The 21,759-nt window shown below is 48.7% G+C and overlaps 1 protein-coding gene across 2 annotated transcripts; it reads left to right on the top strand.

The window, feature by feature from the left end:
* Positions 1-1,387: 1,387 nt before the first annotated feature.
* Positions 1,388-19,545, top strand: TPRA1 (transmembrane protein adipocyte associated 1). Of its 2 annotated transcripts, none has more exons than XM_075432717.1 (11): positions 1,388-1,482; positions 6,059-6,258; positions 6,397-6,529; positions 8,999-9,085; positions 10,735-10,807; positions 11,843-11,922; positions 13,117-13,227; positions 13,658-13,718; positions 14,751-14,853; positions 15,499-15,579; positions 16,635-19,545. In XM_075432717.1, exons 2-11 carry the CDS (start codon positions 6,068-6,070, stop codon positions 16,867-16,869), a joined length of 1,155 nt encoding a protein of 384 aa, XP_075288832.1. In that variant the 5' UTR covers positions 1,388-1,482; positions 6,059-6,067; the 3' UTR covers positions 16,870-19,545. The 2 variants fall into 2 exon arrangements, with proteins under 2 accessions (XP_075288832.1, XP_075288833.1); XM_075432718.1 differs by lacking the exon at positions 1,388-1,482 and adding an exon at positions 5,460-5,577.
* The last annotated feature ends 2,214 nt before the right edge of the window (positions 19,546-21,759 follow it).

The raw sequence follows: 21,759 nt of genomic DNA, 5'->3' as shown, positions 1-21,759 counted from the left end.
TTCCCCAGATGTCATTGCAAAGGCATGACACCAGCGTAAAGACCTGGTTCACCCCAGTGGAAAATCAGAGCAATAGGGCTGAGGCAGGCAACACAGTCTCAGGGTACGCCCCCTCCATGAGGGCTGCTGCAAAAGCGAAGCTGGAAAATTAAACCCGAGGCAAGGATCATGCAGACTTGAGTCGAGAAAGATGTCTATGTGGGGTGGGCCGGGAACCTTCTGTGTGTGCTGCTTGCTAGAGCAGGGCATGCAAACTTGCTCAATATAGGGATATTCTAAATAGGTGTACAGCAAATTTCAGCTTAGCAAAAGCCTTGCATTCCTGCAGAAGCGATTCCTAGAGCCCCAGGTGAACCACAGGTAGAAAACCACCCCAGAATTTATCCTCCAGTCCTCCAGATGACTCAGATAACAAGCATCCCCCTTGGAACTCTGTTCACAGTCAGACAGCTCTTACTGCTGAGAAGAACCTGCTGATACTTAGCCAGTTATTTACTTTAGTTTCCTTTTTACATCTTGCCTCATTTGTCCCAGTTATTCCCTGTATTAAAATTCTCTCTGCCTGGTATTTGCACCTCCAAGTCCTGCTAGTTATTTATCATGTTTCCCTCTAGCTGCTGTCATCCAAGCTGTGCCAAGTTAGTTCGGTCACTTTGAAACTTTCCTTTCAAAGCCAAACTCTCCCGGCCGTTAACCATTCTCTCCTGCAGGTACCTGGTTACAGGCCTGGGTGCCCGGAAGGAAATTATTAACCCCCCTGCCTTGCAATCATCAATTCCCCTGCAGAAGCTGCGCGTTTCTCCTCGCCTCGGAGGCACGCGACAGTGTGGGTGCTGGATCCCAGCAGCGTGCGGACAGCCGAGGGGGTTCCACGGGGAGGTGGGCGAGCCCCGGGCCGGGGTGGACGGGGGACCCCGCTGTGGGGGAGGCCGTGAGGAGAGCAGCCGGGGTAGACCTGGCCCCCGGGCTGTCAGGCTCAGCACTGGGGCTCATGGGGAGGTTTTGCTACTCCCACCCGTTTCAGGACAGGGGAGGGGGCTCAGCGCCCCGGCGGTGACCGCTGCGGCCGGGGCCGGGGCCCACTCCCTACTCCCCATCCCGCGGGGGCCCGGACGCGGACAGAGCACCTTTAAAGCGCGGCAGGCCCGCCCCGCGAGTCCCGCCTCCCGCCCCTTCCCATTGGCTCGCGCCGCTATTTCTTCTGGCCCCTTTGACAACACCTTTCTGAGCTTGGCCTCTGATTGGCCGAAGCGGCACCTCTCTTGGGGACCCTCTCTCAATAGCGCCGCTAGGCCCGGCCGAAAAAGCGTCGGCCCGTCTGCCCTGGCTCTGGCGGCGCGGCGCTTTGCTTGAGCTGCTCTTCAGCGACGCTCCCTGGCTGCGGGGAGCGGCGGAGCCGGGGCCTGGGATGGCGGGGCCGGGCCCCCGCGACTGAGCGCCGTCGGCGGGGAGGCAGGGCCGGGCGGGCCGGGCCCGCGGCGGGTAGGAGCGGGGCCGGCGCCGGGAGGGGGCTCACGGGGAGGGGCTGGTGGGGAGGGGCGGCGTGGGGCCTGGCTGCGGCGGGGGCCGGGGCCGGCTCGGACTGTGCCGGGGGGGCGGTGGTTTGTGCCCTGCCGCCGCGCAGCCCGGCAGCCTCCCCCGGGGCGGGAAGGGGCTGCGGGTTCGCCCCGGCTCTCCGGTGCCGGCCTGGGCCGAGGGGAGCGGGCGCTGCCTGCTCGCTCCCTTCGCTGCCCGCTGCCGGGTCGCGCAGCCGCCTCGGGCGGGGGGGGGACCGAGCCCATGAGCCCGGGCGGGGGCTCTGGCCGGTGCCTGTGGGCCCTTGCTGCTGGGGCTGCTGGCGTCGCCGTGCCCGCTGCTCCAGCTGCGTCCGGGGCGAGGTGTGAAAGCGGGACCGGGTGGAAAATCCCTGGCTTGGGGTTCCGAGGGTGGGACGCGAAATGGAACGGTTGTGACCAAGGGCGAGGTGTGGATGCCAGCTTGAAAAGGGAGAGAAGAAAACCCAGCATGTATTTTTTATTTTTTTTTTTTTTTTCTTTTTAAGCATTTGAGTTATTGAAGGAATGGTATTTTAGCAGGGATCTGGGCAGTGCAGTTTTTTTCTCGCACAAACACAGTGTTGGAAGGAGCAATCCTAACACGATCTGTGCTTGCAAGATTTTCTGATACTGTTTTCAGGAAGGAAGGAAACTTTCATTTTCTTATTAGAGTTGAAGCTCTGGTAGCGTGTAACTCGCCGTCACGTGGCTGGGCCGGAGAGCGCAGAGCATTGCCCGTGGCTGGAGCCGCGAGCCTCGCTGAGCTCCGGTCCGGTAGCGGTGCCGTGAGCAGGATGGAGCAGCATCCCCTCTGCTCTGCTCTGGTGAGACCTCACCTGGAGTCCTGCATTCAGCTCTGGAGCCCTCAGCACAAGAAGGACATGGAACTGTTGGAGCGGGTCCGAAGGAGGGCTACAAAAATGATCCGAGGGCTGGAGCACCTCTCCCATGAGAACAGGCTGAGAGAGTTGGGCTTGTTCAGCCTGGAGAAGAGAAGGCTGCGGGGAGACCTGATTGCAGCCTTTCAGTACTTAAAGGGAGCCTATGGGAAAGATGGGGACAATCTTTTTAGCAGAGACAGCAGTGACAGGACGAGGGGTAATGGTTTTAAACTAAAACAGGGTAGGTTTAGGCTGGATATAAGGAACCTGAGCAACCTGATCTAGTTAGCGGTGTCCCTGCTCGCTGCAGGGGGGTTGGACTAGGTGACCTCTAGGGGACCCTTCCGACCCAAAACTTTCTGTGATTCTATGATTCTGTCCCCGGGCGCGAGGCAGGCGCTGGCGCTGCGGGTGCCCGAGAGCCTTCCCCAGCGCTCTGCCACGGCAGCCTGTGAGTCGCGCGGACGTCCCTGATCTGAGTGCAACCTGGGAGTCCGGCGCCGAGGAATAGCCCTCAGCCAACTCAGCCTGGCCTCCGCTGTCTGTGGAAACCGTGTAGTTTTGGTTTTTGCTGTATGGTGAATAGAGCTGCCTGCTAGAAGAAAAAGGGAGAGCAGGACTGCGGCACTGGTTTCCTTTTGTGTGGCTTTGGGGTGGTTTTACCCCCATTGCGTGGGCTGGGCTGGCTGAGGGGAACAGCCCCGGGGAGGCAGGGTGTGGTGGGTGAGCTTTTGGCTCTGCGCAGCTGGCTGGGTGTATTTTGGACTAGAGGGGGCAGGGGTTGGGACAGTGTGCTGCAAGGAGCAGTGTTGCTGGGCTGGGGGTGACGAAGCCTAGCTGGATCCTTGCCATCAGTTCCTGGTCCCACTGTTGTGGAATTTTTGGTTTCAGCAGGAACAGGACAGTTCTCTGCATCCTTGCTGTAGACCTGAGCTATTAGAAAAGTATCACGGTCATGCAGTCTGGCTGATGGCTTTGGCTGCCCTTTCTTATCACGTTGGACATTCTGTTGCTCTGCCTTTGTGTGCGCTCTATCTTGGGAGGAAGAATAGGATACTAATGCCAGGCGGTAGCGAGCGGCCTGGCTGAGAGGTCAGCTTGATTCTGCTTTGCCCTTTGAAAGCTCGTGACTGGAGCTCTGTTACGTGTGGCCAACCCCTCTCCTTATCAGCAGCTCGCTGCTGCTGCGTGATAGTGGTGCCTGCTAGGGAGAAAGAACGGAGCCTGTTTGTTCTCTGTGTAAGGAAGATGTTTTTCCCGTATAATTCTCTCGCAGCTTTGTACTCGAGCTCTTGTCAGTGTGACAGGCAGATTGAATTCTGTCCCAGAAGAGATTTAGGAGGTTGCGGTGGTTCACAGTTGATGATGATGTTCTGCCCATGCACTGTGAAGTTTTTCCCTACCCTTTCCCAGCTTTTTTACAAATCAGGTAGAATTTTTTTGTGGTGGCAAATGTGAACATACTTGTCCTTGCTGCTACTGAGATGCAGTGGTGTTTCGGAGGAAGAGAACGGAGCAAAATTATTAACAGAAAATCATTCTTGGTGGTGTCAATTCAGAGAATTGAGCAGCTGGAGGAAAGAGAGAGAAGTCTGGAATATGAAGGTTGTTTGATGGAACCTGTACTAGAACTAGGATTTTTCAACCTAGATTTTGCCACCTGAGCACAATGTTGATCTTTCCAGGTCTGCACGTGTCTATTTAATGTGACGTCTGTTGCGCAGCAGAGCATACGGCAGTTGCAAAAGAAAAATCCCAGCTCAGCGAGTATTTGTCAGCGTGGGTGAATCAAAGGGAGGGTTTGGTAGCTGAGGGTGGGATGGTCCCCTTGCCCCTCAGGAGACCTGAGCAGAGTCTCAGCCTCTGAAGAGAAAGAAGAGTGTGTGGCCGAGAGTCTCGAGCGGTTTGTGGGGAAGGTGCTGCTGAACTCTGAAAGCTGCACAGATGACACAGGGCTGTGCTGATTCTTTCCGGCTGGTGAGTCACCCAGAACCTGGCAGGGAAAATACCTTCTGAGTCCTGTCACGGAGCCCGGCAGTTTTTGCCATGCCAGCCAGGACTAAGGTCAAACAGGGAGATACTTTTATTTGGGATGAATCCCGGGCTGACTGTAGCACACAGACTGCTGGAGCGCTGTCTCTGGCAATGTGCATCTGAAAGCTGCCAGCTGATTGAGATGGTTTTTTTTCTGAGTCTGGGTGTCATCTGTGACCACTTCTTTGGGGAGTGCCAGGAGAAGTGGCAGGACCTTGTGTTTGCATTCAGCTCATAGCAAGGCAGGTGCCCTAACGGTGAGGGCTGCTGTGTTAGGGTGGGAAGAGGAGAGGGTTTGCACAAGGTGGTATGTTGAATCAGGAGCAGGCTTAGTAAGGTAAATCAGGTGAAAACTCAAGTGTTACTAAATCCTGCTCTGAACTACTGTGTGCCATAGTCCGCCTAAGCCTCCAAGGTGATCCTGGAACCAACAGAGGGATGAGCTGCTGCTGTTTCTGCCAATATGACGCCTACCAAAGCGGCTGTGAAGCACGTGGAGTTTTATGGATGACAGGGCAGAGTTTCCCTCTAATTTCTGGAGGGACAGTTAATTTTGCAGCAGTGTAGGGCCTGGGGGTGGACAGATGGCAGAAAAGACGTGAATGTTCTCTCAGGGAAGGCAGTTCAAAAAAGTTTCATCAGGGGAATGGGAAGTTCTGCCTTGTCGTCTTTCTGAGGGGTGGGAGAGGCGTGAGGTAGGGCTGGGAAAAGAACCGGGTGCCACGGCTCTTCTGGTTCTGACCATAGCTCTCTGCTGCCCGAGAGTCTGACCTTAGGAAACCTGTTAGGTAGGGCTGCCTCTGGTGCTGGGTTTGTAAGCTACCAGTGGCGATGCTGGTCTGTGTCTGAGGAGTGCAATGCAGTTGGGACTGGTGGATGTAAAGGAGTTGGAGAACTTTACTCTCACGGGGTTTTAGAAAGGTGCTGTCTTTTCACAGCCTTACTGTTCTGCTGAAAATCAGAATAGTTCTGCTGTCTTGCAGAGGGCTAGAAGAAAATTGCTGAATCTTGGCTTTTGCCAGTCGTGGGTTTGGAAGATAAAGAGTCTGTACAGTCCCATCAGATGAAAGTATGTGAGGCTCTCCCTGCTCTCAGACTGTGGGGTTGGTAGCAGCAACAGGTTTCAGGTAGGGTCCGTAATTTTTTCTTTGCAGTAGTTGAAATTAAATCATTGACTGTAACTTCTTGATCTTGGGAGCTAGAAAGATGTCATGTTCTGGTACAGGAGTGTTTCTGTCTCCATCCAATGATGCCATGTATTGCTGCTGAGTCTTGATTTCGTCCATGAATCTGCCAAAGCTAAAAAAAAAATCACAACATTTAATCCAGCGCAGTATTACACTATTTTGAAGGTGCTTGTTACTCTGATACAAGATAGTGTTTTTTGTACGGTCTGCTGTAATGGCTGTGTGCAGAGTAGGGGCAGGTGGCGTTGCATTGTGTAATACAGCCTTTCTGATGATGACAATTTGCTGTAAGCAGCAGGAAGCAGTTATACAGGGGCCTAATGGCAGGGAGGTGTTTTTCAGCTCTGACTCACAACTGATTTAATGTTGCTTTTTGTCTCTGCTGTGGTTGTCTTGCCCTGTGTTTGACGTGGACCAACAGGAAGGCAGGATGTTCCAGGCCACAGTGTCTGCGATGACATTCTCCGTGTCTGACAACATCACACATTCGACTGCCCTGGTGACAGCACTGGATAATGTGACAACTTTGACCCCGACAACAACGCAGGCAATCAATGACACCAACATCACTGTGCCGCACAAGTGCCTATTGTTGCTCTATGAGGACATTGGGAAGTCCAGGTGAGATGGAGGAAATGGGACCACGGTCTGACCCCAGCTTGCTTTCTCAGGGTTTGGTTGAGAAGGGACTGGGGTTGGTGCCTTCCCTTCCAGATGCTGAAGAACAGGAAAAAAACATGGTTTATTTACTTTTTGCAGAGTCCGCTACTGGGATCTTCTGCTGCTGGTTCCCAATGTGCTTTTCTTTATGTTTCTTCTCTGGAAGCTGCCCTCTGCCAGGGCCAAAATCCGGGTCACTTCCAGCCCAATCTTCACCACATTCTACATACTAGTGAGTACTTCTCTGCTTTTGAACTGATGAGTGAGCATTTTTTTAGTACCGTTCATGACCATTATCACTGAACTAGTGGAGAGAGAGCCTAGACCAGACATCATAGGGATAAAATCTATTTTTAGTTGAAGGTGTACTACAAGGAGTACACAGATACTTTTTTTTTTTTTTTTTTCCCCCTTCTTCACTGTCTGAATTCTGCTTTTCATAGATGCTAGGACCATATCTGCTGGATTTGGGTGGATTTTGTTCTCCTGGGGTGATTTTTTTTTTTCTTTTTTCTTCTTTTGTTGCTTTGTTGTCTTACACTTGCTTTGCTCCTTGTGGTAAGCAGCATGTGACACAAAACCAGCTTCTCACTGAGGTAGTGAAAGTGAAATAGTGGACAATAACTTCTGTAAAGCTGTTGGTCATAAGCTGTACAAAATGGTGATGTGACAGGGTTCCCATTAGTCTAACAATGTTAGTTTGTTTCCCATCATATCGAAGTGGCTGCTGACTTGACGATCTTCTTGATACTTCTGAAATTGGAAATGGAATATATAGGCAGTACAGTTACAGTTCTCAAACATCAAAGAGCTTGTCTGTTCTCTCCCCAGTTTAAAAAGGCACAGGCAACTTCTGATCACGTTAAGGTAGTCTTTTTAGTAATCTCTGAACATCATACCTCTTAACTGTGATACTGCTCACAGAGCATGGTAAATGCAGCTAAGGACCTACCTGAATTTGTTTTTGAATTTGTTTTTAATGGAATTCAGAAGGTTTATCATAGGTGCTTTTCTATATCCTGACTTGCCTCAATGCAGAGCATAATGTGCTTGCTGATCCTCAGCGAGATTAGTACAGGTTGTAGAAGTAAATGTGTGTTTGAATTGAGTTAGATGGGAGGCATCCTTCTTTGGGCTGCATAGAGGTACTGGCATGGCAAAACCCAAGAAGCAGCAAAACCAAATCTGAGCTAGTAGCCTCAGCTGAATCTTTGGTGGAAGTCTTGTTGGCTTGTGCACAGTTTTGGATAACCAAGAATGCATACAAAGGCCCCGAACTTTAAAAAATATTACCAGCCATTTCCAGTCTGGGTTTAAATCTGCCTTCATACTTTCAGTGATACATATGGCACAGTAGGAAGTTCATGCCAAAGGCTTTGAAAAGCAAAACTCCTGATAAACTAAAGAGTGAACTGACTTCATGCTGTTGACATTTTCAAAACAGAGTGAGAAGCAGAAAGTGATGAAACAGCCTTAGAGGAAAATGCTTTCATTCAGTTTCATCTTCTGGAGTGTGTTACTGACAAATGAGGGTGGAAGTGTGTTCTATGAGGGTTTCCTTTCAAACGGCTGTTTGTCGTGTCTTGAAGGAATGCTTTCTTGTGGACTCGGTGATTAAAGCTAAGTTAATAGATGGAGAAGAGTCTCTACTTAGAGAGGAAGCAAAAAGGGTGTATTTTCCTCTCCTATGAGTTGTTGCTGCTCTAGAACACCATTATATTCAGGGACCCGTTTTTGTCAGTGTTTTATCCCAGAGTTTTCCACCCCAGGAGGGAGTGTTGTATTATTCTTCTTTCGTGCCATTTGTATCCCATCCTCCTCTAAGGAGGAAATATTCAGCTGTAGGTGGCTTATTGGTCATTTCTATTCTCCAGCCCCCTTGGAATCAGTTTGGACTCTCTTTGTTCTCTGATAGATTTAGCTGTCTCATACCTGCATCGTTAGAATTAGCCTGTGACTCGGAGAATTTTATCTGGAAAAAATCTGCTTGCTTAGAGGGTAAGTCTGCACAGCGGAGGGTAGATATGTCCAACTGAGCTCTTAATTGCATAGTATGGCTGTGACAGCACAGGAGCTGGTAAATTAGCCTTGCTGAGTGCCGTGCTGTCATGCTTAAATGGTACGAGCTGACTTTGGTATCTTTGTTGCACTGTGCAGCAGGGTAGGATGTTTTAAAGTTGTTGACTGCAGCTGACTTTTCCTCTGCATACCTGAGCGTTGTCAGTGTTGAGTGAAAGAACTGCAGATTTTAGTTTCCTCACAGGTCTGAAGTGTGGTAGTTGGTATTGAGTGGCTTCTGATATCTGATGCAATTGGTTTATTCAGTCACTCTGAGTGTTTGATTTTGTAATTTGGGGGGGATATGCGATTTGTCTGGTTTTTCTCCTCCTTGCCCCAGTGGCCTAGAGTGTGTTTGCCTGTGACAGTACTGTTCTAAGGAGTGGATGAGGACCTCTTCAAAGCTGTTTAATCTGACAGTGGAGGATATTTGTTTCTTGCTAAATTCTAAGCCAGCACTCCTTCATTTAACAGGCTTGAGGAATCTTCTTTGGGAAATTAACTCCAATCTGCTACAGGAAACCCTTAGTACCCATGATCAGGCTTGAAAGCTGACCTGGAAATGGTGTTCCAAAAGGGTTTCTGGTCGCTGCTGTGTATGTGCCTTTTGACATGAGCTTAATTTTGCTATCTTTTTGTGCAGGTATTTGTGGTGGCTTTAGTTGGTATTGCCCGTGCTGTTGTCTCCATGACTGTGAGTGCCTCTGACGCTGCCACAGTTGCTGATAAGGTAGGTACAACACTGGTTTTAGAGGCTCTGCTTCGTGCAGTTCTGGTCACAGCAATCTGCTACAGCTTCCCTTTTATGTGCATACAGGAAGAATGTGGGGTTTTGGAGTACTCGTAGCTATGTGTACTGCGGAATCCTGTTCTGATAGCTGTATCGAAAAGGTCACAACATCCAGGGCTGTAAAACAATGGACTTCCTAAAATAGATGCACAAATAGTGGCAGTAAAACTTTCCTGTTGCAGGGATGGAATGACTCTGCTTTGCAAGAACTAAACATTCGTGTACCTTTAGTGGATAGGCAAGACCTGGCCTTTGTTACTCTTGCCGTATTTGAGTGGCTCTTTGAAAAAAATATTCAATTCCTTTGTATTGAAAGCAAATAAAACCAAATTCCCTTTTGAGGCTGATATCTGAACGTCCTTGTAGCCACTCTGAGCAAAGGGCGAATGCTTAGCAAACAGGAAATAGCTTTGTGCGTGCTGTTCCTTTGTAGTCGTTTGACTTGTAGCAGAATATTACCTAAAACAAAAAGCTCTGTCGTTCTGGAGCTGTTAGAGGAAGAAGAGCCACCTGCAGTGTACAGGTCTTCTGGCTTTATTCTCTGCTGGGGTCAGTGTAGTTCTTTTGCTTTTCGCTTTCATGTTACCTGTCAAAGCATTGCAATGCACTGCTTGTTGTGAGTGGCTGGATGTTTGTAGCATTTGCATTCACCTCTGTTGAACAGATGTAGGTCCAGGACTTGAATAATAGAGAAAAAGTGAGAAGGTGCTTTTCTTCAGCTCTCTTGGTATTGCTGCTCAGTGTGCCTTGCTGGGAAGTCATGCAGTAAGACAGACACTCTGTCAGTTTTTTCCTGTAAACACATGTTCTATAGTGTCTGTTGTGTTTGTTTTATTTTCTCTTTCATATATATGCATACACACACATGCATGTGCGCACACACTATTTTCTGAGATTAGAAGTGTCTCATCAAATGCCTCTTAAAATACTGTGTATCTTCAAGAGAGTGCCATTCAGTGTTCAGAGGAAAAGAATTGATAAGCTGGAATTCAGGTTCTTGTTCTAGGTTTGGCACTGATTTATTGGATGACTACCTGGAAAGTTGCCTCACCTGCTGTTTGTTTTGGCCTTGTTTCACCAAATAAAACATGGGAATGAAAATAAACTGGAAGTGAGAGGGCTTTAGAGTTGAATATGCGTAGATTTCAGGACCAGTAGCTTTGGAGGAGTGCAGAGTACTGATTTTATTCAGTCATAACTGTACTGCAGAATCTCCTGCTTTAAGAACTGGCCCGGTTTAATCTACTTTTAAGGTGGTCTTGGGTTTGTGCTTCTTGGGAGTACAGCAGAAAGAACACATCCAAGACAAGTGACAGATCCTCAGGTGTGGCAAACCATGGCCGCTTCCTCTCTTGGTAGGCATGCTATTTGCTTGCTCCACACAACTGTTCTGTTTCACAGGCATGGACAGGGCTTGGAACAAGCATATAGTTAGCATCCCTACAAAGCATGAGGGAGGTTTGTGGAAATGACCTGCTTCATTTGGAGGCTGCCATCCTCTGGAGCAGAGAGTGGAGTTTTGCTGTATAACTTCTGACTGATTCCTGGCTCTGTCTAATCATGTTTGTCTGGTTTCTGTTATCCCTCAGATCCTGTGGGAGATCACAAGGTTCTTCCTTCTGGCGATTGAGCTGAGTGTGGTGATTCTAGGCCTTGCCTTTGGTATGTGTCAGGAGGTTTTTGAGTGCATTGAATGCCTCCTATTCCCTTCCTTCCCACAAAGGCTGCATCTGTAAGTTTGTGGAGGTGCACGTTCTATAAGATGAAGGAGCTTTAAAATAAAGACAAAGGACAAATTTGGCAGCTTTAGTCAGAAATGTCTGAAAGCCTGGTTATATTTACAGATCTATGGCTTGTGCAATTTCAGGATTTATATGTGCTTTGTTTGTCCTGCATGCATGTGGTGAAGGAGTGTGCAGCTTAGGTGAAGAAGACTTATGCAAAGATCAACTGTCTGATCTTTGCTTCAACCCCCTTTTATTTAAGATGGTCCCTTTGGGGTTCCTTCTATCCCCTCCTTGGTTGGTTTGGTTCCATCCTGGCTTCATTCAGCTGCTTTAACTGTACCTGCCATCTGTACCTCTGCTTTTTTCAGCTGTATGAGTGAAAATGCTGTTTGGAGCACCTCTCCATCTGTGGGTCAGAGGTAGAGGAGATGTTGCATCTGGCAGTGGGAGATCTGAGCACCAGTTCTTTCATCTTTTGAGGGCTCATAGAATAGTTTAGGTTGGAAGGAGCTCCTGGAGATTGTCTGCTCCTGCATATTCCAGTGCAGATTCCTCTAAATTTTGTAAACTGTTATTCCCTGCTCTAACCCAGTCTCCCACCAGCTTTTTTTCCCCAAGAAGAAACTTTACAGCATCTCAGTGTACATGGTACTGGAGTAATTCCTCACTCCTTTTTTTTAAATTTTTTTTTTTTTTGTAACTCCAGTGGAAGGACTTAGTTGCTTTCTGTATGTTAGTGTGGGCAGAAGGAATGCAAGTTAAAACCTGTTGTTTTGTAAGTATTATTTTGTCTATGAAAGGCTCAGCTCTCCAAACAGGGAAGCAGTTTCTAGTGATTGAGTGAAATTTGACCTTCCCTTGAAGGCCTCTGGAAATACAGATGTTTTCCTGTTTTGGTTTTGGAGAGAAGTGATTTTGACCAGGGCTCTGGGATCACATCCTGAGTCACTTCTGTGTTCCTTAACTCCAGGTCACCTGGAGAGCAAGTCAAGTGTGAAACGTGTTCTGGCAATCACTACAGTGCTGTCTCTGGCATATTCTGTCACCCAGGTGAGTACATTAGAGCACAAGGATTAATCTTTGCAAGAGAGGGACTTTGCTTGGAGTTAGGCGGTTTGGTGTGGGACTCCTGTCTGGAACATGGCAGCTTTGCTCTTTGAGTAAGGTTTTGGGGGAAGGCCGGATGCCTGTGGCGATGTGTGAGGATCCACAGAGCATGCACCAGACTATATCTCCCTGTCCTCTTCGTGGCAGGAATGGCTCAGCCAAGGTCACTGAGTGAGATGAGGTTTAGACGAATTGCCTTGTTTAGTGAATCTTGGAACAAGAGTGAGTTTTTCCACACCCGAACCACAAGTTTTGAATCTACCTCAAGTGACATCAAAACTAGACGGAGAGACCTGAGGTGTGCTTGCCAGACTAGGGCAGTGCAGTGGGCCTCTTGTCTCCTGACTCTTTGAGAGCTGAGAGCTCCTGCTTCCCTTCAGACTAGCAGCTGGCTTGCTAGCTGAATTTATTGGCTGTGTCTCCATCTCTCTGAACAATGCAGTATGTGTCTGGATGAGTTGTTCTCCTCGGTATGTAAGTGGTCAGCCCTGTGTCTCTACTTGGGGCAGCACCAGAACAACACACAGATCTTTGTTCTGTGCCCAGGCTCTTGCTTGCGAAGGCAGTGACCTGATCATTGCCACATGATAACGCTGAAGGAGCCTCATTAAATATCGAGTGTTTGAGCTATATCTGGGTTCAGTAGTGCTTACAAGCACTTTTCTCTCCCCGCTGTCTGTATGGTAGTTTCTGTTAATAGCATTTTTCAGAAATTCAGGTGAATGAGACAATGTTCTTTCCCAGCTCTTGCACAAGCGTAGCCTTTTATATTCTGCATGTTTCAGCAGGAAAGGTCTACTTTAGAGGCAGAAATGGAAATGGAACTCTGTCTATTTCAGACAGACAACTGCTTGCATCCCCTGTCCCTTCATTTGGTCTCTCTTCTGGAATGTCATTGATGCTGGTTTCCTTCAGATGCAGGTTCCTGCTGCTTTTTTTCCCTCACTTCTTGTTTTCAGTTTCTTCCTCTTCTCCCGTGCGAGCTTAACTTGATCAAAGCAGAAAAGTAGTTGGGTCTTAGGTGGCAGGGTCAGCTGTTGTCTGAACGTCTTCAAACACAGTCTCCTTTATGCTGACACCCACTCTAGTGAGGATGCTGCCTATAACAGAATCTTGTTGGTGCCACGTCTCTCCTAGGGCACTCTGGAAATCCTGTATCCTGATGCCCACCTCTCAGCAGAAGACTTCAACATCTATGGCCATGGAGGGAGACACTTCTGGCTTGCCAGCTCCTGTTTCTTCTTTCTGGTAAGTACTAGGCGTGTTATGCACTCTGATAGCTGCTTTATATTTTCTAAATGGGGCAAGGGGGATGATTTGTGTATAATAAGGCTCTAATCCCCCTCCTGCCTGAATACAGTGCAGCACTGGTGCTTCTTATGGGGCAGGGAAGCTGAGGCAATAAAGGTGTGGTGGGGGTGGCATATGCTGTGGCAGCTGAATTCCTGCTGAACTCGGATGTTCTTCACTCCCTTGTTTCTCAAGTACCAGCCTTTTTCTGCTGATGGGGGTGAGGTGTGGGGCCTTCGCATCTCCACCATCTGTGCTGGGTTTAATATCAGGGGTTTGTGCCTCTGTCCCGAGACGTCTAGGGAGTGTGTCACACTGCACAACATCCCTGCACAAATTGTTGAGGTCAGTTGCCAAGCATCCATGGAACAGTTCTTTGTCTCAACAGGTCTATTCCTTGGTGGTGATTCTTCCGAAAACTCCTCTGAAGGACCGGATTTCTCTGCCCTGTGAGTGACTGTAGTGTGTTCCATGGTATAGATGGAGACAGCGCCAGTATAAAATATAGGTGGGAGTAAGGGGTTCCTGTATATGGCTGTGCAGATACTTCCCACCGTCTCAGGGTACGGATACATGGAAAAAGGCTGAGAAGTTATCCCTGGAAAAATAGTATGTTGTGCCTTTTGGAGAGCAGAGTAAGAGTAATTACATTGCTACTTCAGTAGCTAAACAATTACATTAAGAAAACAAGATTTACTGCTTGGTTAATGATATGGATGTAATGTAAATATATAATCTTGGGAGAGCTGTAAGAAATGACTTCTTAATAATAGCTTCCTTTGAAATGAATGTATGCTGTTGAAGTGTACATGCTGGTCATCCCCTGGGAAAGAAAGGCTAATTGGGAGCTATTTAATAATTTTTATTTGGGCATTTCCTTTATTAAGATGCTTCTCTGATTTTTCTTTTTGTTGCAGAATATCTGCAGTTCTTGAATGGGGAGAGAAGCTGTTACTAAGATGTTTGCATTGGGCTGTTCTCTCTCTCAGCAGTGTTGGCATCTGTGTGTGGGTACCCTGGGGGAGTGGATGCCACAAGCTGGTGGTCCTGGGCCTGGCCTGTCCAGTGTACCATGCTGCCCCTGTCCAGGTCTCCTGGGCAGTTTTGTTACTGCTGTACATTGGAAGGGCACAGCTTCTGGTTCAGCTGTGGGGTTTTTGTTTGTTTTTCTTATGTTCAGTTATGTGGCTGACACTGGTTCCCAATGCTTGCCTATAAAATCTTTGCATGTGTTGCCATGACCATGTGTTTTCAAAACCCATCTTGTGTGTGTGTGTATACACATGCAGGAGGGTATGGGTTAGTCCACTATACCTCCATCCAGCATGGAACAGGAAAATGCAGCCTTAGTTCTTCATGAGTTCTTGAACAGGCAAGATGGTGATACGCTTCTGTTGGGTTTGTCATCTCCATCAAACAGATTTGCACTGGAGCGGTGCTTATGAGTTTGAGCTTCATCTGTGTCCATGTCTTTTCCACAGCCAGGAAGAGTTTTTATGTTTATGCTGGAATTCTGGCACTGCTGAACCTGCTGCAGGGCCTGGGCAGTGCCCTGCTCTGTGTGGATATTATAGAAGGACTGTGGTATGTATCCTGGGGGAGGAGGTCTGCAGCCCAGTTTCTTGTGTTGCTTTTGACTGTCCTTCAACGCTGCCCTTCCCAAGAAAACAAACTTATGCTGTGTTCCTAAGGAGGAATAAAGCTGTTGGTTCTGTTTTGTGCCAAAAGACCTCTACGTGGTCAGGAAGCTCACAGTGGAGAGGTCTGTGGAGCTGCATGCTCTGCGGTGGTCTTGAGGTGGTGAGTGAGAGTAATAGTTTGAATCCACTGATGCCTGGCCATTGGTTTGTGTTTCATATGTAATAAGAGAGGACACAGTCTATTTGCTAGAAATAGCATGGAGATACCCTTATTCATATCTGGAGTCTCATTCTGCAGGGCTCAGTGTCACTTCTGTGAGTCAAAATTGGGAGTGCTGAGACTGTGCTCTTGGTCAGTCCTTGGGTCTTGGCATGGTTCCCTCTGAGTGTCTGGGAGCAGCGTCACATGGTGATGGCAATGTTTGTTACTTTGCATCAATCTGAATTTGTTTAGCACAATGCCTTTCTTGTCCTCTGCTTGGACACTCTGGAGGGAAATTGGATCCTGCTGGAGGGATGTGACTGGTGTTGTCCAGCTGTATTGTGCTTGAGTGCTCAATTCCTTCATGTTGTCTTTTGCCGTTGACAGCTGTGTTGATGTTACCACGTTCCTTTACTTCAGCTTCTTTGCACCTCTCATCTATGTGGCATTCCTGAAAGGCTTCTTTGGGTGAGTAGCCAGGAACAGGAGTTTAGTAGGTACATATTGTTATATAATCGTTTTGCACTCAGGTTCTTCCCATCTGTAGAATAAAGGCAGTGACTAGAATGCCAGTTAGGGAACCAGTTTTTAATTTCTGGCCTTGTGACCCAGGGCTACTCACTTCTCTCCAAGACTTCTTTATATGCAAAGTAGAGCTGATGGCTATATTCCTCTCAGACATTTATGAGGATCACTTCTTCAGTGTCTGCATCCTGTGCAGTACAAAGTTTTTCTGCTGAAGTCTTTAATTAAATGGTTAGCGAGAGATTGAGTCCCGAAAGATTAGATGGTCTCCTGGGTGGGTTTTGGGGTAGGTTTGTAGGAAGGAGCTAGGGGCTGGGTAACTTTGGCTGTGGACTCCCCTGCAATGGGCCCAAGGGAAAGGTGCTCGGGAGTGTGATTCCTGGGTCGGGGTTGCCGCCGTGTGGCCACTCAGAGGAGATGCAGCTTTGTAGGAAAACCCGAGTGTTTCAGTGTAGGCTTTAGCTTTTATTGTCCATAAGCAAGAAACAGCAAGCTTTAAAATAACTAAGAACGTAAAGTACTCCTAAAACATCAAAATGTGCCTCTACCGCCTTCTGAAATCAGAGGGCAGCAGTGTCTGGAGTCAGAGATGGAAACTGCCTATCCACAAATGTTTGTATTTTGATTTTCCTGATGAGCACAGATGGAACTTGAGGTAGACTCCTGTTCTGTTGGTGCCAGTAACCAGGCTGCTGTGGACTCCAGTGGTGTTTGGATGCCTTTGGCTTCAGTAATTCAGAACTCTCAAAGATGAGAACACTTTTTCCCCACTGGAGTGAGGATTCTGCCACTTTTATTTCTCTGATGTGACTTAGTCCAAAGCTACATTTGGCATTATTTTATGGCAGTTACTCTGCTAGGTATATTTCAGGACTGAAAGCTAGTGTGAAGGGTTCTTAGGGTCCGAATACACAATTTCTTAGCGCTGCTGAGTTAAGGATAAGTGGGTGTGATACTACATTGCTTAAGCACATATTTTAAATCTTTAATCTCTCCAGGTCTGAACCGAAGATCCTTTTCTCCTACAAATGTCAGGTGGATGAACCTGAGGATGTGGATGTGCACCTACCCCACCCTTACGCTGTTGCCAAGAAGGAAGGAATGGATTCTGGGTTCTACTCGAGCACCCAGATTGACACCACAGCCTACCTGGATGACGTGGCCTCTATGCCGTATCATGTGGGCAGCATCAACAGCATAGACAGTGACCGCTGGAAAGCCATCAATGCCTAAGGCAGGGCTTCCCGCTTCACACGATGCCTCGTTCCTTTCCTTCCAAACTCCCTGATGCCACAGCTGTTAGGATGTCCATTGGAAATCTGTCCTTGGCTATCTGCCATGGCTGTCCTCTCTTCCTTACGTTTTCTGAAACCTATGGTGGAACTAAGTTGGCAGCCCAAATCCTGTTGGAAAGAACATTTTCTGTCGCTGCCTGAGAACAATGTAGAACAGTTTTGTTCATAAACCTATAAACACTGAACCTTGCTGATCCTCCATGTTCCAGATGTGAATATGACCCAGAAGACAGGCCTGACTGGCACCTCTTCCTGTTCAGTGACTGAAAGCACTTGTCTGCCAACTAGGGGAATGGCATTTAGCGATGCGCGTGTTGATTTGACTGCTGTATTGTACATATATAGAAAGAATTTGGTGGTTGAAACCAAAGATGGTCTTCCTGGGCTTCTTGAAGCAGCATGGTTGCCTGGGTCTTGTCATAATGCAACAGCAGAGGTGCTGATAGCAGTGTCTGAAGAGGGAAGCTGGTCAGCTGGGCTTATCTCTGGTTTCAGCTGATACTGATGAAAATCATGAATTACAGTTGCTAAGGGGTAAAAGGAGTGTTCTGAGTGTGTGGGAAGGAGAAGAGAGGTATGAAGAGGAATGAACTGTTCTTTTGCCCTGGTAACATTTTGGGGGGCCCATGACTGGCAGCATAGATGTGAACAGGCTGAACACGAGGGAGACAGAAGGTCAGACAGTGCTGCGGTCCAGCTGAGCTGAAGTAGCTGTGAAGCAGTCTATGGAGGCTGTACCACTGTGCCTCTGAGCTCACAGGAAAAATCTAAGTAACAACACTGAATCAGGGCTGAGTTTTGAGAATAAAGCCCGTGAGGTAGGTGTGTTTTCCTTCTGCACCCTGCTTCGTGGCTCTGGAAGGGTCTTGGGGAGTGCTGTGAAGGAGGAAGCTGACTCTGCAGATGAAGGCTCTGGAGATGTTCAGGTGCTTGAGGCAGAGCAGAAGCCTATGATGAGTCCAACCTGTGTGTATTTAGTGACTGGAGACTCCAATGCCATAGGTGTGCTAGAACCAAGCTGGCTGGTGTTCTAAGTTGGGAAGCAGGTGGGAGATGGATATGTTTTTCTGACAGTATTGTCTTATGTTGCAGTTCAGATCCCCAGACTTCTGCTGGCCTGAATAGGTTTTATGGCTTGATATGTTGAAAATGCTTATGTGCATGTGGAGCGTGGTTCATTTAAAGACTATCTGGAACTTCTTGTTAACCTCCTCTGTGCTGGAAAAGGGATTACTGTTGTCTGAGCTGTCTGGCACTCAGTTTCAAGACATCGTGTTCCAATCCAGGGACTGTTCAGCTGAAACCTGCATCAGGCTGGTTTCTGGAACATACTGTGCTCTCCACGGATGAAGAGGTATATTCCTCTAGCTTTGGGGGTGCTTTCCTACCTGAGTCCTCCAGGTATGCGGAGATCTCCTGTCAGCAATAGCAACTTTCCATTAGAGATGGTAGAAAGAGGGAATTTGAAACGTTTGGGGACTGTGTGAATCTCTTGCCGCAACTCGCTGCTCTTCCTGAAGAATATTGAGGTAAGAGTCTCTGGGAAATCGTCATGCAGGGTGCAGTGTGGAGGTGTTAGTTTGGATCATGAGCAGGTAGGGGAAAGCATTTGCTACCAGGTGTTTCCACCATAGGGAAAGTTTGGGTAAGAACACAAAGTTCATATTGGCTGCCAAAACTATGCAGGCCCTTTGCTTACCTTTTTTTGTTAATGAGCAATGCAGCCTCTCTGTTCTGCCTGTGGACTTCGCCCTGCAGGCCTCTAAGTAGCACTGGCACCTTGAAAACAACCCTCCCCCCCCTTTTTTTTCTAAATTTACTTTTGAGGAAAAAAGGCTTCCTTTTGTCCATCTATGAGAGCTATCGCATGTGGGTCAACAGCCTTTTGCATTTCCCCTCTGTGCAATGACTGTGTAAGGGCTGGATGAGCAACTGGCCAAGTCAGCCCTTGCCAGGTTAGATAAGTGTTCCATGGTCCTCCCGCCACTTGCTGGGAATCAGCCTGAGCCACGCTTGCTTGCTTACTCTAAAAGGGATGGATGGCGTGGGCCTGAACTGCCCTGCCGCTGCTCCTAATGCTGCTGACAACACTCATTCCAAGCTGCTGTTAGAAGGCATGGGGAAACCTACAAAGCTTCCCTGGAGTTGGTGGGCCTTGGACAGAACCACAAGATATGAAGGCCGTAAAGCAGTTGGGAAATAAAGGAGCAACTGCTTTTCCATCCCAAGGAATATTTGCTGACTCTCAGCACCCTGACCGAGAGGGCTTATCCGCCCTCCTTGGTGATGTGAAGAGCAAGTTATGACTTTGCCTTTTTATCAGCTGAATTCAGTGCTGAAGGATCACCTGTGCAGGTGGTCGACATGTCCATCCTGTCCTTTGGTGGCAGGACTCCGGTATTTCTGGAGTGTCCCACGTTCTGCTGCTGAGGAGCTTCTGCGCTAGGTCATGGACTGACCTTCCTCCTGTTGTATTTTTATGTATATATGATGCTTTGGGCCATATTCAAAATGGTCCCTGAGCAGAAATGTGTTATGTGTGTGTGGGGATGCAAAGAGAGAAAATATAGAATAAATGTATATTTTTGTTTGTAAAATAAAGAAATAAAATTAAGTTTGGCATAAATGGTCATACTTTCTTTCTGAAATGATCCATATTATGGAGAAAAAATAACTTTCAGATTTTTTTAAAAGCCCTGAACAAATCTGGCAGATAATAATGAAATAGCACGATGTCTTTTTGTCAAAAATGGATTTTTCCTTCTTGGAAGGCTATTACTAGGACAGCAAATGACTGCAGAGAGTGGTCTCTGGGTCTAAATAATTGTCAGTGAAGCCTTTGACTCCTCTCTCAGTAACTAGATCTTGCTGTTCCTAGCCATGTCTAGTATCAGGGGTCTTTGCTACAGGACATCTTTCTCTGTTGCTTAGGAAAAGGCTTATGTGGAAGCTGGAGTTGACTCTTGCTTTTTTCGTGTTCTGGGCTTTGCAATGAACTCTGTGTTAGGGCTAATTTTCTGGCTGCAGGGAGGATGTGATAGCTGCTGAGTAACAGCTAAACATGCTGGCAGTAATCAGGAGCCATCAGGTTCTCTTTGGGGGTCTACAGGCTGAGGAAGTGGGGTGAGCTTTGTCTCTACCTTGGGATGGGGCCATGCTGCAGTAAAACCTCAGAGAGCTCCTTCCAGGTTCCCTGTAGAAAACTCTGGGGATTGCCCTAGGAGACATTACCACTGGAGTTAAGTTTGGTGGCATCCTCTGCTCCTGCGTAGGTGGAGAGGAGTTAAAGTTGCTGTACAGCTCTTCCACCATTATCAGGGCTGCTCCCACATCAGTGTCCTGCAGGTAGTGGGCTCTGCTGGGCGTCCTCAGGCTCTTGGACATCCCAGGAAGGCACAGCTGTAGGTGTGAAGTGCAGTTTTTGTGTTTTTGCTCACTCTCCCTCCTGCATGTTTGCAGATGATAGCTGGCACCTGGCTGGAGTTACACCTGAAAAAGGCCTAAGGAAGGATGACAGGAGTAATTGAAGTTATGGGAAGACTTCTGGAGGAGTAATTCTGTAGCTGAGAACTTGCCAGCCTGGAAGAGCAATGGTGCTGGTCTGTGAAACCCTGAGAGGACAGAGGAGGCGAATAAGGAGGCCTGGATATCTTGGGGGGCAGAGAGTCCTAGATACTCCCTTAATGCTGGCCAGAGTCAAAGCTGTGGTGGCCACGTTAACTGCAGTGAAGAGTAAGCATTAAACAGTTACAATTGCTGATGTGCTACTGAGAAGCAGCTAAGTCATGTGTTGATACCAAGGCTTCATTAACTGTCTAGTCACAAATACACAACACTGTATAGGTCATCATGCAGCCCGTATTTCTGGGAATGCAGAAGGTTTGTTTGGAAAAGCCTTCAAAGCTGCTGTTTCTCGGTCTGGTTGTTGCGTGGTACAGATCTTCTTTCTCTTTCCCTTGATTTAGGCTGGGGATTGGCCATGCCTGGTGACGGGGCCGTATCTGCGATGGCCTGGCCTACACGGGACCCATTCACGCGGTGGTAACAGCGCAGTTGGTAGGTCTTGCTGGAGCGGTTCAGGGCAGCTGAAAGGAGGGGAGAGGTGAATTCTGCCCACAGAGCAGCTGCTGTAAAACTGCCCAGAAGTCATAGGCTGTAGTTTTGTTTTTAATCACCAGAGAAACGCGTGAGGTGAGATGGGGGCATGGTGAGCTCCTTCGAGGGCTATGCAGGAACGGTGTGTGCGAAGGCAGACGGGGCATTCCTGGTGGGGTGAGGAGGACACTCGCTCGGGGGATGCCTTGTCTCGATGGTGCCACGGGGGAGTTGCCTGGACATCCCCGGGGGCTCCTCAGCCCCCGGATCCTCCATGACAGACGTCTGGGTGGTTCCTCTATCTCGGACCTAAGCTTCGGGCCTTCCTGGCTTATTGTCCGTGTGGCAACGTGCGGGTTGGTTTTCTCCCTTCCCTAATTTCGACCCAGCGGAGAAGCCCCAGGAGTCGGGCCTGTCGCAGCGGGATTTACCTGGCGGCGCGGGCCCGCGTGCCCAGCGAGGGTCTGGAGGACGGGCCCGGCCCTGGGCGTGGGAGGGGAGGAGGCAGCCTGGCGAGGCCGAGAGCTGCAAACCGAGCCCGGGGACGCGGCGGTGCCGCCGCCGGTGTGGCGGAGGGGCAGGGCTGAAGAGGCAGCCCGCCTCCGAGCGCGGCCTTCCGCGGGGCCGGGGCAGGCCTTCCGCGGCAGACTACAGCCCCCAGCCTGCCCCGCGGCCCGCCCCCAGCACCGCGCCACGCTATTGGCCGTGCGGGCGCCGGCCGCCAATGGGGCGC

The sequence above is a fragment of the Opisthocomus hoazin genome, chromosome 11 (genome assembly GCF_030867145.1).
Source record: "Opisthocomus hoazin isolate bOpiHoa1 chromosome 11, bOpiHoa1.hap1, whole genome shotgun sequence".
NCBI lineage: Eukaryota > Metazoa > Chordata > Aves > Opisthocomiformes > Opisthocomidae > Opisthocomus > Opisthocomus hoazin.
This window is presented reverse-complemented; position numbering and strand designations above follow the sequence as displayed.